This window comes from Calidris pugnax, unplaced genomic scaffold, assembly GCF_001431845.1.
Source record: "Calidris pugnax isolate Ruff unplaced genomic scaffold, ASM143184v1 scaffold251, whole genome shotgun sequence".
Classification (NCBI taxonomy): domain Eukaryota; kingdom Metazoa; phylum Chordata; class Aves; order Charadriiformes; family Scolopacidae; genus Calidris; species Calidris pugnax.
Window position 1 is genome coordinate 977,025 of NW_015091133.1, and position 17,536 is coordinate 994,560.

General features: G+C 37.9%; 1 protein-coding gene across 3 annotated transcripts in view; it reads right to left on the reverse strand.

Moving 5' to 3' along the window:
- The window catches only part of IBTK (inhibitor of Bruton tyrosine kinase), a 60,921-nt gene that overhangs the window by 26,347 nt on the left and 17,038 nt on the right, over nt 1-17,536 (reverse strand). For all 3 annotated transcript variants that reach the window (XM_014958525.1, XM_014958523.1, XM_014958526.1), the window contains 9 exons: nt 16,986-17,096; nt 13,527-13,697; nt 12,362-12,479; nt 8,605-8,785; nt 7,690-7,813; nt 5,711-5,888; nt 2,475-2,649; nt 1,057-1,653; nt 25-111 (listed from right to left, as the gene is read on the reverse strand). In XM_014958525.1, coding sequence (XP_014814011.1) covers nt 25-111; nt 1,057-1,653; nt 2,475-2,649; nt 5,711-5,888; nt 7,690-7,813; nt 8,605-8,785; nt 12,362-12,479; nt 13,527-13,697; nt 16,986-17,096 — 1,742 coding nt within the window. The remainder of the gene's footprint in view (nt 1-24; nt 112-1,056; nt 1,654-2,474; nt 2,650-5,710; nt 5,889-7,689; nt 7,814-8,604; nt 8,786-12,361; nt 12,480-13,526; nt 13,698-16,985; nt 17,097-17,536) is intronic.

Here is a 17,536-nt window from a genome sequence, read left to right on the forward strand (position 1 = left end):
GGAAGCTTGATTTAAAGAGTTTACCATTTCTTCTGATTTAACTTCGGTTTGTTCCCATTCTTCTTGTTGACAACATTAATTTTTCCATTTTCTAACCTGACTCCATCCAACCTGCAAATTATTAACAGTAGTAATAAGTAATACAATTAGTAGACAGTTCAAAACATTAGAAAGAACAGTCTCACAAAGTAACAGCACTTCAGTGGGCTCGGATTGTGAATACGAAAGAAGATTGAAATGACTCAGCACAGAAAACTAGAAAAGGTCACCTGTTACTTGAAAATCTTCACTGGAGATGCAAAATGTAACTGAAAAAGTTCGTTCCCTCCTTTGAAGGTAAAAGACAAATGCAGGAAAAAAACCCACCAAAAAACACGAGTAATACAGTTCTACAGAAACATTTGGTCTCAATTCCATTAGGTTCATCACGTAAAATTAAAAATGCATCAGTTGCAGAGGAATTTAACTTTGTGATGTGTAGTTTTACGTTAAATGTGTTAATTGTCAACAGAAAAAAAAATGGTAGACTACAGACCACAGCATAGAAATTCATCAATCCAAAACTCAATTAGATCAGCTGTCTCTAACAAAATGAGTACTGATGTCTTATGAGTATTGATGTTTTATGACAGTTCATTCTGGAAAATCAGATGGTTTGCATCAGAGAGCTCATGCCTTAGAAGATACACAGGACAAATGTTTTAAATAAAACTGTCCAAGAGGTTCTAGGACACAAGAAGGTCCAACAGCACATTTCCATCATATAGAAGCCCATTCAAAAATGATGCTTTAAGTATATAATCATCCTATGAACATTATTTGTAAAGGTCATACACACTTTCTCTTAGCAAAGAGCATCAGAACAAACTGATACTGCTTTAAAGAGATGGCCTGGCGTGTGTCATAAACTTTTATACTTACAAACAATAAAAGAAGCAAAAAAAAAGGCAAATTTATCAACCCCAACTTTTTAGCAACAACTAAAGTTAGATTGGCTTACATAAATGCACTCTGTGAAGAGCTTCCCAGAATATAAATGCATTTCTTTTCACCCACCTTCCACTTAAATTGCTGAGTCCAAACTTCCTCGCAGCACTTTGCAACATTTTTATGAGGTTCGCTTCTTCCCCAGCAACTTTGCCTTTTTTAGCTTTGCTCTTCTGTTTCTCATTTATAACTTGCACTTGATTATTTCTATAAATCTCAAACGCAGACTTTCCGTTAACGTTTTCATCAAAACTCATTTTGCTCAGGTTAGAAATCAAAGTGTCTTGATATTCTTCCGATTTTCCTTTATGCAGGATTTTGGGTTTAAAACCCTGAGTCAGGAGATCGCAAGTGTCAGTGTATATGAACTGCAGAAGGTAGGCAAACAGATCGGGGTGAACTTTCTCTATGACATACAAGTCACATCCAACAGCATCTTCATCTTTACGGTAGACGTCTGGGGTGTCCAACTGGTTGTCACTGGAAACAAAGAGCTTCTTGAAGAAGTCGGAGCGCGCGGCCAAGATGTATTTGTGCACGGGGTAAGTTCTGGTGCCAATCTGAAAAGTCACGTCGTGGATGCTGTCCATTTCATCTGTCTCGTCTAACAGTTTGCCAAAATCCTCGCCAAAACTTGATAACGACACACTTGGAATTTCATAGAGACTAGAACAAAATGAGATCCATCAAAAAACACCACCATTGACAAGCTCCATAAATTTTACACAGTATTCTTAATGAAGAGGGTGAGGGTGTTTCCATTTGGCTTGTTTAGGTTTTTTTCTTACGTTGGTGGATTACTCAGTATTTCTACTCCTATTCTTTACAGAAAGAACTAGCAACGTGATATTTAAGCAACTAAAAAACATACAGAAGACCTGTCTAGCTTCACATTATCAAATATAGCACTTTGTCTTCATAACGTAGCCAGTAAATACGTTTTATCCAGAACTACTTCATCTTCATTTCATTTTTCCACCAAGAAAACATAGAAAACGTTTGCTGTATTTCATATTACAATCCAAAGCAATAAGCAAATATTTATCAGCTATACTGGAAACTATTACAAGAGTGCAAGGAACATGGTTTAGTATTCTACTTATTGACTTTTTCCAAACAAAGATCCACTTTTTAGGTTTATTTAAAAGCAATCACTGGTGATTACTGAAGGGGTGAATCTCTACAGTATTTAAAGCTCAGAGTGTGTTAGGAAATACATTGCAAATGCTTGCCTTAAAAAACTTTAGATAAAACATTAAGACTATCTGTAGTAATTTTGCAAATATATAAGCTGAAGTCTTTGAGTAATTTCAACAGAGTTGTTTACTAACAAGTGCTATTCTTTAGCAGCAGGGATAACCACATTTACTGTGACTTCTGTTATGAGCTAAAACATCATTTTGAAAAGCAGAATAATTTAACTGCAATAACACACACACAAAAAGAAAAAAAGGGAAAAACTACAGTTGTTGATGTTGTAAATATACCTTGTTTTAGGATCTGACTGTAAAACAGCAAAATTGCAGCCATTAGGATCGGTGGCAATACTAACAGCTCGGTGGACAAAAGTAAGCTTCTGGAGTCGAATTCTTTCATACACGCTGTTTGTATCGTGCTCACAGGACACATCACAGGAAGAATTCTGAAGACTCGACAGAAGTTCTGGTTAAAAATCGGACCACAGCATAGAAATTCATCAATCCAAAACTCAATTAGATCAGCTTTCTCTAACAAAATGAGTATTTATGTTTTATGAGTATTGATGTTTTATGACAGTTCATTCTGGAAAGTCAGATGGTTTGCATCACTCTCGGAGAGCTCATGCCTTAGAAGATACACAGGACAAATGTTTTAAATACAACTGTCCCAAGAGGTTCTAGGACACAAGAAGGTCCACCAGCACATTTCCATCATACAGAAGCCTATTCAAAAATGATGCTTTAAGTATATAATCATCCTATGAACATTATTTGTAAAGGTCATACACACTTTCTCTTAGCAAAGAGCATCAGAACAAACTGATACTGCTTTAAAGAGATGGCCTGGCGTGTGTCATAAACTTTTATACTTACAAACAATAAAAGAAGCAAAAAAAAAGGCAAATTTATCAACCCCAACTTTTTAGCAACAACTAAAGTTAGATTGGCTTACATAAATGCACTCTGTGAAGAGCTTCCCAGAATATAAATGCATTTCTTTTCACCCACCTTCCACTTAAATTGCTGAGTCCAAACTTCCTCGCAGCACTTTGCAACATTTTTATGAGGTTCGCTTCTTCCCCAGCAACTTTGCCTTTTTTAGCTTTGCTCTTCTGTTTCTCATTTATAACTTGCACTTGATTATTTCTATAAATCTCAAACGCAGACTTTCCGTTAACGTTTTCATCAAAACTCATTTTGCTCAGGTTAGAAATCAAAGTGTCTTGATATTCTTCCGATTTTCCTTTATGCAGGATTTTGGGTTTAAAACCCTGAGTCAGGAGATCGCAAGTGTCAGTGTATATGAACTGCAGAAGGTAGGCAAACAGATCGGGGTGAACTTTCTCTATGACATACAAGTCACATCCAACAGCATCTTCATCTTTACGGTAGACGTCTGGGGTGTCCAACTGGTTGTCACTGGAAACAAAGAGCTTCTTGAAGAAGTCGGAGCGCGCGGCCAAGATGTATTTGTGCACGGGGTAAGTTCTGGTGCCAATCTGAAAAGTCACGTCGTGGATGCTGTCCATTTCATCTGTCTCGTCTAACAGTTTGCCAAAATCCTCGCCAAAACTTGATAACGACACACTTGGAATTTCATAGAGACTAGAACAAAATGAGATCCATCAAAAAACACCACCATTGACAAGCTCCATAAATTTTACACAGTATTCTTAATGAAGAGGGTGAGGGTGTTTCCATTTGGCTTGTTTAGGTTTTTTTCTTACGTTGGTGGATTACTCAGTATTTCTACTCCTATTCTTTACAGAAAGAACTAGCAACGTGATATTTAAGCAACTAAAAAACATACAGAAGACCTGTCTAGCTTCACATTATCAAATATAGCACTTTGTCTTCATAACGTAGCCAGTAAATACGTTTTATCCAGAACTACTTCATCTTCATTTCATTTTTCCACCAAGAAAACATAGAAAACGTTTGCTGTATTTCATATTACAATCCAAAGCAATAAGCAAATATTTATCAGCTATACTGGAAACTATTACAAGAGTGCAAGGAACATGGTTTAGTATTCTACTTATTGACTTTTTCCAAACAAAGATCCACTTTTTAGGTTTATTTAAAAGCAATCACTGGTGATTACTGAAGGGGTGAATCTCTACAGTATTTAAAGCTCAGAGTGTGTTAGGAAATACATTGCAAATGCTTGCCTTAAAAAACTTTAGATAAAACATTAAGACTATCTGTAGTAATTTTGCAAATATATAAGCTGAAGTCTTTGAGTAATTTCAACAGACTGGTTTAGCAGGGATAACCACATTTATTGTGACTTCTGTTATGAGCTAAAACATCATTGTTGTTTACTAACAAGTGCTATTCTTTAGCAGCAGGGATAACCACATTTACTGTGACTTCTGTTATGAGCTAAAACATCATTTTGAAAAGCAGAATAATTTAACTGCAATAACACACACACAAAAAGAAAAAAAGGGAAAAACTACAGTTGTTGATGTTGTAAATATACCTTGTTTTAGGATCTGACTGTAAAAAAAGGAAAAACTACAGTTACTGATGTTTTAAATATACCTTGTTTTAGGATCTGACTGTAAAACAGCAAAATTGCAGCCATTAGGATCGGTGGCAATACTAACAGCTCGGTGGACAAAAGTAAGCTTCTGGAGTCGAATTCTTTCATACACGCTGTTTGTATCGTGTTCACAGGACACATCACAGGAAGGATTCTGAAGACTCGACAGAAGTTCTGGTTAAAAATAAAAAAAAAAAAAATTGAGAAAAGACACAGGAAGGTCCAGCTAATTAAAATGCAACTGATACAACAAAAAAGGCAAAGTTTATGACTTCTGTAAGTCAGAGTAAGGCTAAATTGTGCTGAAGATTTCAGCTCACTTAACTGAAATGCAGGAAAATGTTTTAAGAATAAGACTTCACATTACATATTGGAGTGGCTTCATCCAGAATTTCTTGTGAAGTGTTTTGCCACTTCTCCATGTAAGGGAAGACCCTCCACCTAACATTCAGTGCAACCTCTCGTGGAACGAAAGAAGCTGTTCATCAGTGTACAACAATGCAAGATTGTTTTCTTTTCCTGTCATATCAATTACAGCAGATAAAATACAATTGCCTTCAAACTCAATATTACATCTGTTTAAATTATACCCAAACTGAAAAAAATATCATTGAAAAAAAAAAGTGATATTCTCCAAACACTGGATTATTTTTCAAGAATTGGGTAACTGAATATGCACACACCATTTGCCACATTCACTAAAACCTTTCCAAAAAAACCAGCAGCTCTCCCTCTGTTGCTTATAGTGCTACTATTACTCTTCAGAAGTACTTTTCTTCCTGGGAATCTCCACCTGAAGGCTGCAGAGTAAGTAAATCTTAGTATTATTGAGGAAAGAGAACAGCAGTGGTCAATGCCACCTCCATCAGCCACAGAGGAAAGAACAACCTCACCACATAATACTGTTAGAGTCCATAAAGACTCGATTAAACTTCTATATTGATCTGAAGTACTTTAAAAAGAAATCACAGCTAACCTTTCTTTTCTGACATTTTCTTCCCTTCTTCCAGCCACTTCCCTGTAAAGGCTTCCCCGTCCTGTGTGACAAACATTATTTCATTCCTATTTAAAGCCACATCGGACATGAAGACTTGCCGGCCGTACACCCAGCGACACTGCTTCATGGAGTTGTTAGATGACTTCCAACAAAACACCTATAATAGCATTTTTTTTTCAGAGAAAGGGGAAATCTTAGTGTCATATAAAAGCAGTTTTATATTACATGCTACTTTTTTTAAACCAGAGAAAGGGGAAACCTAAATGTCATATAAAAGCAGTTTTATATTACATGCTACTTTTTTTAAACACAAGAACAGATCGTCTCAAAGTTGCATATATCATATAGAAGGAGAAAGACATTCTTCAAAATTATGAGCATCTATTACAAAGAACCCACAAGTAAAACAGGGAAGATCTATTATGATATCAAGATCCATTTGCCCTTGAAGGACATTTGAAAAGCTTCTCTGAATAGTCAAACATCTCCAGAGCAGTCCTCTAAGGACAGTTTTCACTGACTTTTCAACAAGGACAGCACAAGGTATCATGAAGCAAAGAAATAAGTTCAATCTAGTTCTTAATTTATAGATTTTTCCAACCGGTTTCTTTATAAATCGGGCAAAACTCAGAACTAGCACACCAAAAATTTAGAATTGTTAACTGTTTGACAAAAACCCTCAAGTTTCTCTGTACCAGCTATGGTTTTGGAACTGTGAAAAAGTCCTCCTGATATTCAGATCTGAGCTTCCTTTGTTTCATTTTGTGCCCACTGCCTCTGGTTCTGTCACTGGGCACCACTGAGAAGAGCCTGGCTCCACCTTCTTTACATCTTCACGTATATACTTTGAGAAGATCCCCCACGAGCCTTCTCTTTTCTAGGCTAAACTGTGCTCTCTTAAAGAGAGTACAATCAACCCAGACCAGGAAGCGCTGATTCAGGCAACAGAAGTATTAAGATCCCATCCCACTCCTCACTCAGTAATTTATCATTTCTAAAAACACTAAAGATCTCTGCATTTTCCAGTATTACTGCTAAAGCAGTGTCCTAAAGATGTTGAAGGGGCATGACCAATATGACAGATTCTAGAGGCTAAACTTCACCGGAAGAAATATTGAACTGGAAGTTTACAATCCCCAAGACAACTAATGACCTAATAAACGGATAAGATCATCCCAAAACATAATTCATTCAAATGCAAGGAAATACCCACACTCCTCTTTATTTTGATATACAAGCTTAGATTTTTAAGATTCTTTAAAAAGGCAGCATTTCAGTAACAAAATCTTTTTGTAAACACCACTAGATGGCACTGAAGGTTTAGATGACCCAGTGAGTGGATCTAGAAAAGGCTGGTTTTTGGAAGGGTCCTCTAAACTGCTACTCTGTAAAATAATGAGGGAAGGAACCAATAAATCTGCCATAGTATTCCACTTCTAATTCAACACAGAGTCTGCACTTAACTAACTACTAAGCCATTCACCAGGTTTAGCTGCAACTTTTCAACAATAAAAGGGACATCTCATCTACAGAAGAGCTGCTTTTCAGCAAAGGCTCTAAAACTTCCAAGTTGAGACTCCTTCTTACATTATTTCTGGAGGGTGTAAAGGTGACTGAGTAGGTGGGGTGAGAGAAGAGATGGGAAAAAAAAAAACCCACAACAAAATAAAACAGGCCAGAAATGCTATATAACCACTTATCTATGTAAAAGTAAAGTTTACACCTTCACAAAGCCGTTAGATGTTCACAGATTTCAATATAAATTATTGTACATAACTTTGGTAGTCGTCCCATAGCCCTTTTAAAACAAACAAACAAAAAAAATCACTAGCAGCTCTACAGAAATAAATTGTGTATTGTCTATGAATGATTTTCTCCTATTAACTTCTTATGTTTCAAGTTTCATTAATCAGCATACAACTTGCTATATAATTATGATTTCTAGGGACACAACTTACTCTTCCAGCTTCATCCAGTGCTAGAATGCAAATCTTCTGACCCCCATTTTCTTTAAGATGCTGGGTATCTACCTTATATTCCAAATACCCACCATTAACAAGAACTTTTTTAAGGTTCAGCTGTCTGAAAGAACACAAAAGGTTAAATTAGTATTTCTTCATTGTGTATTGATGCTGCTTCTATGACAGACTTATGTTTTTCATTTCGAGAAGCAGTAAAAAAAAATAGACAAGGTAGTGACCCTGAAAAATTACTGAAGTTTAGTTTCTCCCCATTGGTATTATTAACATAACTACTAATAAATACTAGTAGCAGATTGTAATTTTTGCTTTGCTTTTAAGTAAATCACATCATATATCCACAGGTTCGTCACAAAATTTCACAAATGAAAACCAGTAAATGATTTGGCTTTGATCTCAAGCATTACAAAAATTATAGTTGTATAAATTTCATTTAGCTGTTTGCATTAAATGACCTATCCTATCCCAGCAGGCTGTTTCTCAGTTTTTTTCATGGATAAAATCCTAAAAAAAAAAAAAGACTGCCACAGTTCATATGAGAAACTGCAAATGAAAAAAACTCAGGGGAGTATGGATTATCTCTACTTTTTGCACCAAAAATCTTTATAATAGCTTGCCAGTGTAAGACTAGGGTGAAATCTTCACCTATTTGTGCTTCATGACAAATCAGAGAACACGTACTTTGAAGCCATCTTTTTGCACTGATAGTCTGCAAGCAACCCTAAAAAGAAAGATTGCCACAGTTCATATGAGAAACTGCAAATGAAAAAAACTCAGGGGAGTATGGATTATCTCTACTTTTTGCACCAAAAATCTTTATAATAGCTTGCCAGTGTAAGACTAGGGTGAAATCTTCACCTATTTGTGCTTCATGACAAATCAGAGAACACGTACTTTGAAGCCATCTTTTTGCACTGATAGTCTGCAAGCAAATAAATATCTCCTCTTTCAGTAACACACACTGTGGCACCATCGCTCGCGGAGACCAAGGACACAGAGATGTCTTTGTGGTGCAGAGCAGAAACCTGCCGAGGTGCAGTTACACATTTTTCCCCGTTAGGATCCAGCAGATAACCTAGAAAATACAACACACCCAAAACCATTATTTGCCATTCAACACATTGTGCATTCAAAGGACGCTTTGCTACGCTACTTTGAAGAAGCTTTACATTCTAAAAGGCTTCTTAGGTAGATAATTCACCTTCAAAGTAATTAGACAGATAAGAGACCCACCAGACATACTTGTTAATTCACCACAAACACCAGAAAACATTCAAGATTTGATAAACAAAAAAAAAAAAAAACAAAACAAAAAAGAGAAGTAAGGTATATTCTACAGGGAAGCTATTTAATGTGGTTTGACTCTGCAGTGGTACTGCCTTTGATTCTGAAGAAATTTGATCATAATTTATTTGATCATAATGCAGTTCAAGACACTAGAAGTACTATCACACTAGCATAAACTATAGATTATTTCAGCCATTGGAAGATACTAAACAAGCCTGTCCTACAAATTACTGTAAGTGCACATAAGGAAGAAGGCAGGGAGTTAAGTGAAAAAACAGACAAGGTTGGAGCTGTAATACAAGGTCTCTGAAAATGTATTGAAAATAAATAAATAAATTAAAAAAAAAAAAATCAGGCCATTACTGCTCTGCTGCATCAAGAAGCCTCACACAAACAATATCATAGAAGACCACGTAGGGTCACAAGGAGGATCAGAGGGCTGAAGACAGGCTCAGAGTTGGGGTTGTTCAGCCTGGAGAAGAGAAGGCTCCAGGGAGACCTCAGAGCCCCTTCCAGTCCCTAAAGGGGCTCCAGGAGAGATGGGGGCTACTCTTTTATCAGGGAGGGGAGCCATAGGATGAGAGGTAACAGTTTTAAGTGGAAAGAGGGTAGATTTAGATTAGACATTAGGAAGAAATTCTTTTCTATGAGGGTGGTGAGACAGTGGAGCAGGTTGCCTAGAAAGGTGGTCGAGGCCCCATCCCTGGAGACATTCAAGGTCAGGCTTGATGATGGTCTGAGCAATCTGATCTAGTTAAAGATGTCCCCACTCGTGGCAGGGGGGTTGGACTAAATGACCTTTAAAGGTCCCTTCCAACCCAACAGATCCTATGATTCTATAATATAACCCTGCCCTCTGTGCACTTCTGTCTGCACCACAGCATGGAGCAGGGTACAAATACCCAGGAACAAGCAGCAGAGCCACCTCTAAAGCTGGGAGCACCCCTGTCATACCTATGATTCTATAACATAACCCTGCCCTGTGTGCACTTCTCTGTACCACAGCATGCAGCAGGGTACAAATATCCAGGAACAAGCAGTAGAGGAACCTCTAAAGCTGGGAGCACCCCTGTCATACGACAGCGTAGTGCTGTGCCAGTGGAGCAGGTTGCCTAGAAAGGTGGTCGAGGCCCCATCCCTGGAGACATTCAAGGTCAGGCTTGATGATGGTCTGAGCAATCTGATCTAGTTAAAGATGTCCCCACTCGTGGCAGGGGGGTTGGACTAAATGACCTTTAAAGGTCCCTTCCAACCCAACACATGCTATGATTCTATAACATAACCCTGCCCTGTGTGCACTTCTCTGTACCACAGCATGCAGCAGGGTACAAATATCCAGGAACAAGCAGTAGAGGAACCTCTAAAGCTGGGAGCACCCCTGTCATACGACAGCGTAGTGCTGTGCCAGAACACCTCGAGGAGGCAAGGTTTATTTACCAGAGGTCTATCACAGCACCCAGCTGACACAACTGTACCCCTAAAAACCCAATTACTGCCTCCACAGGGCACTGCACTGGGCCACGTGCGTGATAGAATAATCCTAACAACACAAGGAACCACAAATAAATTTATATGATAGGTGGATATCACTCGTGGCAGGGGGGTTGGACTAAATGACCTTTAAAGGTCCCTTCCAACCCAACAGATCCTATGATTCTATAATATAACCCTGCCCTCTGTGCACTTCTGTCTGCACCACAGCATGGAGCAGGGTACAAATACCCAGGAACAAGCAGCAGAGCCACCTCTAAAGCTGGGAGCACCCCTGTCATACGACAGCGTAGTCTTGTGCCAGAACACCTCAAAGAGGCAAGGTTTATTTACCAGAGGTCTATCACAGCACCCAGCTGACACAACTGTACCCCTAAAAACCCAATTACTGCCTCCACAGGGCACTGCACTGGGCCACGTGCGTGATAGAATAATCCTAACAACACAAGGAACCACAAATAAATTTATATGATAGGTGGATATATATTAAAAAAAAAAAAGACCAAAACCAAACACACAAAAACACCCCTAAAAACCCAATTACTGTCCCCACAGGGCGCTGCACTGGGCCACGTGTGTGCCAGAATAATCTCAACAACACAAGCAACCAAAAGAAACTTATACGATAGGTGGATATATATTAAAAAAAAAGACCAAAACCAAACACACAAAAAAATATTCATTAGTAAGATACTTCTCTGACAAAGACAAGTTTTTTTTTCACATACCTTTGCCATCTTAAATAGGAACACAAAAAAGGGTCTGAACCTGATGCAGATTAACTCTAAGTACCAGAGCTAGCTAACAGGTTTGTTTGCACACTGATACAGAACTGGGGAAATGTAAATCCAAACCAATATTGCAATGCCTGTTCATTAAAAAGAACAAAAGCAATTAAAATATCCCATTCATACAACAAGAAGTTCACTAGTTGGTAATGCATTTTATTAAGTTCTTTCTTGACTTCGGAATAATAGTGAGTTAAGGGGAGGTTCTGGTAATGGTGTTGTTGGAAAAAAATAATGAGATATGGGCAAACATTTCAGTTTTAAAAGTTTGCATGGAAACAGTTATCAGTAGCATGTTTACAGTGCAAGGTGAAAGGAGCACACAGGGAGGAGAGCTGAATGTTAATTTATAATTTATTAAGGGCCAGACTGCAGGAGGAGACGAGTATGCCTTGGTACCTGTTCATTAAAAAAGACAAAAGCAATTAAAATATCCCATCCACACAACAAATCAAGAAGTTCACTAGTTGGTAATGCATTTTATTAAGTTCTTTCTTGATTTCGGAATAATAGTGAGTTAAGGGGAGATTCTGAAAATGGTGTTGTTGGAAAAAAATAAAAATAAAAATTGAGATATGGGCAAACATTTCAGTTTTAAAAGTTTGCATGGAAACAGTTATCAGTAGCATGTTTACAGTGCAAGGTGAAAGGAGCACACAGGGAGGAGAGCTGAATGTTAATTTATAATTTATTAAGGGCCAGACTGCAGGAGGAGACGAGTATGCCTTGGGGTTATGTGCAACATAAAGAGAAACATTCTGTTTCCTGAAAGTCTTGAGCAGCAGAACCACGTAAGATACATGGAAAGCAAAAGAATTATAAGGAGGTCAAATAACAGAGCTAAGTCTGCCTCACTCCTATCATCTCCAAATGTTAAAGAGACTGGCAGTAATGAAAAATATTCTTCAAAAGAAGTGCGAATGGATGATGTCATCAGACTGGTTTAAATTAAAAAAAAAAAGGAGAGAGAAGAGAAAGCTTTAACCAGGCTTCTGTTTCAAGAAGCAGATGACAGCTTCGGTACAAATAACATGAAAAACATCTTTTAATGGCTGGGGTTTACTTTCAGAAGGCTTCTACCTTACCTAGTTGGCCGCCATTCAGCCCCATGGTATACACTGCTTCCTTAGTCCATAGCACTGTATGGAATCTGCCTGCCGCCACGCCAACCACCATTCTACCTTTCAGGTTTTTGGCCTGAACCTAAGCACAAATCCAAAGCACATCTTAATATTAAGCAGCAACAAGTGAATTTCACACGTACAAACTTCTGACAACATTTAACTCCTAAAGGTATTACGGATGAATCATCGGTATCGATCCTTACACAGTCTAATAAATCAGGATAACTTCAAAAGTTTGCCAAGTGGGGCACTATTGTGCTAGTGACAAAAAGAAGTGAACTTTTTGGATTATCTGATCAAAATCTGCATTTTTGATCTGCATTTGTATTTATCTGCAAAAGCGCCAGCTAAAAATCTTCAGCTTCTAAGTCCTAAAGCCCTAAACACACTGCAAAAACACGATACTACTAACTCCTCACCTCAAATCAAGATGATCAAGATCAAACCAAATCTTGTAGACACATTATCCTACTGAAGAGCATCCCATTGTATCCCAAAACATTATACTGTTGCACTTTGGCCAATTATTCTTTCCTATTTTTTCACCACTGGTGGTGTAATGTTGTTTTACTCTAGGTGAAGCTTCCTTTCAATAAAAGCTGATGTAACACTTACTTACTTAAAAAAAATATTAGAAAAAGTTATAGATTGAGTGTAGACATATAGTCAAGTTGCTGATGTCCATGCCTGCTCCTCCCTGTTGCTATTATGACCCAGAATCAACAGTGTTTCCCTCAAAAGAGACTCAACCATCAAACCCCAAGATCCATCATCCAGTGATTCAAAAGGAGTAAAGGGCATGAATTTCCAGTAACACATACCCATTGCTTTGACATCATTTCAGGTACAGAATAATTTGGGGAAGAGAAGGGTTTTGGCAATTGTAACTTGCACTACTTAGCACTACAAACTTTAGTACAATTCAGGTTAAGATGTTTATCAGGACACAGGAGAGTACTTCAGATTGAGATTTACTATAACACAGAATCAAGATTTTAACTGAACTCACATTTGACTTTATCACCCTGAAAAATTAAGGTATTTTCATAATCCATTTTACTTTCTGTTAAAAAAAACCCAAACAAATAAACAAAAAGCAACTAAATAAGACTGGTATTATTTTTACCTGTCTAGGAACAGTGCAATTAGCAGGAGGAGGAAGAATACCCAATTGATGGAAAGTATTTAAACCAAATGTGTAAACATATCCATCTTCAGTTAAAACAACAGTATGATCCTTGGCTGCAGCTATCTGGGAGCACTGGTGGCCAGCTAAGCCTTCCACGAGTCTTGGAACCTGAACAAAAAAGCAAAAAGTTGGATATTAACCAGTGGCCATGTATGAAACTAAAATTACACCAAGAGAAAGTCATGACCAAATACTGAACTACAAATGAAAATGCATTTCAACATACAATACGCTCATTACCATAGAATCACAGAATGGTTTGGGTTGGAAGGGACATAAAAGATCATCCAGTTCCAACCCCCTGCCCTGGGCAGGGACACCTCCCACCAGACCAGGTTGCTCCAAGCCCCATCCAGCCTGGCCTTGAACCCCTCCAGGGACGGAGCATCCACAGTTCCTCTGGGCAACCTGGGCCAGGCTCTCACCACCCTCACAGCAAAGAATTTCTTCCCAAAATCTAATCTAAATCTCTCCTCTTCCAGTCCCTTTACCCCTCACATCCTATCGCTCCACTCCCTGATTTATAATGAATATATTTACCACATCACATCCAATGCAAAAAGAGAAACCACTCTCATTTGAAATGCATCCTCTGCTATCAAGGGAGATGATTTTTAAACTACCTGCTCCAAAATTAGGTTAGAAACTATATCTTCAGGACAGCTGGACAAAAATTAACTATTACCTCTTTTGATTTTGTTTTTCAATTACCATCCCTTCCTCCAAAACACAGGATAATCCTACGAAAATTCCACAGAATAAGGAAGCAGTTCTGTACCTTTGACTCTTCATACATTCTAGTGTGAGTTTTCCACTATTCAACTGGGTAACGTCCCAATTTCAAAAAAGCAATTTGCAAAAAAATCTGATTTCATAGAATTGCATTTTTAAATTCTTTTTTTTTTTTTTTTTTAAAAAAATTAAAATAAGAGTTAAAAATTGATCTCCGGTCTTCACTATAACATCCAGCAACATAATATCAAGTTCTACCAGACACCAGATTTCTATCTACCAGAAATTTCAAAAAAAATATTATGCAGCAAACTAAATGCATGCTACCAGGTAGCACACGTGGGATAAAGATACTGAGGTCTAAAAATGGTATTGTCATCGTATCTTAGTCTTCTCAAATTTTGATTTTGCATATTGCGACATGCAAAAAGAGAAACCACTCTCATTTGAAATGCATCCTCTGCTATCAAGGGAGATGATTTTTAAACTACCTGCTCCAAAATTAGGTTAGAAACTATATCTTCAGGACAGCTGGACAAAAATTAACTATTACCTCTTTTGATTTTGTTTTTCAATTACCATCCCTTCCTCCAAAACACAGGATAATCCTACGAAAATTCCACAGAATAAGGAAGCAGTTCTGTACCTTTGACTCTTCATACATTCTAGTGTGAGTTCTCTGTTATTCAACTGGGTAATGTCCCAATTTCAAAAAAGCAATTTGCATAAAAATCTGATTTCATAGAATTGCATTTTATTAAAATAAGAGTTAAAAATTGATCTCCGGTCTTCACTATAACATCCAGCAACATAATATCAAGTTCTACCAGACACCAGATTTCTATCTACCAGAAATTTCAAAAAAAATATTATGCAGCAAACTAAATGCATGCTACCAGGTAGCACACGTGGGATAAAGATACTGAGGTCTAAAAATGGTATTGTCATCGTATCTTAGTCTTCTCAAATTTTGATTTTGCATATTGCGACAATGTACTATTCAAATGAAAAAGATAGGTGATTTTTCACTTAATGGCTGTGCAAGTCAAGTAAGAATCAACCCTACCATCACTTTTCATGTCACTACACCTCCACAGAACTGCTATTTCCTTTGTGCCAGCCTTGACACTCGTCACAGAGTGTAACCAGCCTCTTTAAGCAGGCAACCCAGCCAAAAACCATTTGCTTCTACTTCCCTGGCATCAGCCAGCCTTTAAAACGACTAAGCCATAACACAGAAGTTTGAATGTGAGTTCTCTGTTATTCAACTGGGTAATGTCCCAATTTCAAAAAAGCAATTTGCATAAAAATCTGATTTCATAGAATTGCATTTTATTAAAATAAGAGTTAAAAATTGATCTCCGGTCTTCACTATAACATCCAGCAACATAATATCAAGTTCTACCAGACACCAGATTTCTATCTACCAGAAATTTCAAAAAAAATATTATGCAGCAAACTAAATGCATGCTACCAGGTAGCACACGTGGGATAAAGATACTGAGGTCTAAAAATGGTATTGTCATCGTATCTTAGTCTTCTCAAATTTTGATTTTGCATATTGCGACAATGTACTATTCAAATGAAAAAGATAGGTGATTTTTCACTTAATGGCTGTGCAAGTCAAGTAAGAATCAACCCTACCATCACTTTTCATGTCACTACACCTCCACAGAACTGCTATTTCCTTTGTGCCAGCCTTGACACTCATCAGAGAGTGTAACCAGCCTCTTCAAGCAGGCAACCCAGCCAAAAACCACTTGCTTCTACTTCCCTGGCATCAGCCAGCCTTTAAAACGACTCAGCCATAACACAGAAGTTTGACCACAGTACCAAGCTCTCTTGAATTAAAATATATTCAAATGCACATTCTTCTACTCTCTGCAACCTCAGTAGTATTACTGCGGAGGGGTTTTTTCCTGTTATTTCGTGGAGACAAAGGTTTGTTTGAAATCAACAGCAAACTGATTTTGAAAGTACACTCCCAGAAGCCTTAATCCACTTTTTAGACTTGCTGTTTGAAATAAAAAGCAGTATCATGTCAGACTACATGTGAGAGCATAAGACAGCATACCAGGCATGTTTGTTCATCACCATGACCCAAGCGTCCTCCTGTATCTTAGTCTTCTCAAATTTTGATTTTGCATATTGCGACAATGTACTATTCAAATGAAAAAGATAGGTGATTTTTCACTTAATGGCTGTGCAAGTCAAGTAAGAATCAACCCTACCATCACTTTTCATGTCACTACACCTCCACAGAACTGCTATTTCCTTTGTGCCAGCCTTGACACTCGTCACAGAGTGTAACCAGCCTCTTTAAGCAGGCAACCCAGCCAAAAACCATTTGCTTCTACTTCCCTGGCATCAGCCAGCCTTTAAAACGACTAAGCCATAACACAGAAGTTTGACCACAGTACCTAGCTCTCTTGAATTAAAATATATTCAAATGCACATTCTTCTACTCTCTGCAACCTCAGTGGTATTACTGCGGAGGCGTTTTTTCCTGTTATTTCATGGAGACAAAGAAGGTTTGTTTGAAATCAACAGCAAACTGATTTTGAAAGTACACTCCCAGAAACCTTAATTCACTTTTTAGACTTGCTGTTTGAAATAAAAAGCAGTATCATGTCAGACTACATGTGAGAGCATAAGACAGCATACCAGGCATGTTTGTTCATCACCATGACCCAAGCGTCCTCCTTGTCCGTGGCCACATGTATAAACTTGGCCTTTGTGAGAAAGGAACACAGAGTGGAATTTGCAGAGTACCACCTGAAAGAAAAAGGGCAAAAAGGGGTTAGGGCAGAGGCAGGATAGCACAAATTAATTTTTTTGGATAATCTGCAGAAAAGTGCCAAAACTACTTCGTGAAGAAGTTCAGCTTCAATAAAATCTGTTTGTGAAAATACAAGTAAGATACTAGTGCTAAAGCACAGGACTGGCAGATCAAGTCACAGGGAACACAAAATATTTCCTTTAAATTTATTATGTTCCTCTAACCTACTTGAAGAAACCTAGAGTTTGTATTTATTAAAACTCCATCTTTTGAGCTTCTGTTAGCCTGTAGGCTAATTTACCTGTTACAGGAAGAGCACTTAACAGCACATAGAATCACAGAATGGTTTGGGTTGGAAGGGACCTTCAAGATCATCCAGTTCCAACCCCCTGCCCTGGGCAGGGACACCTCCCACCAGACCAGGTTGCTCAAAGCC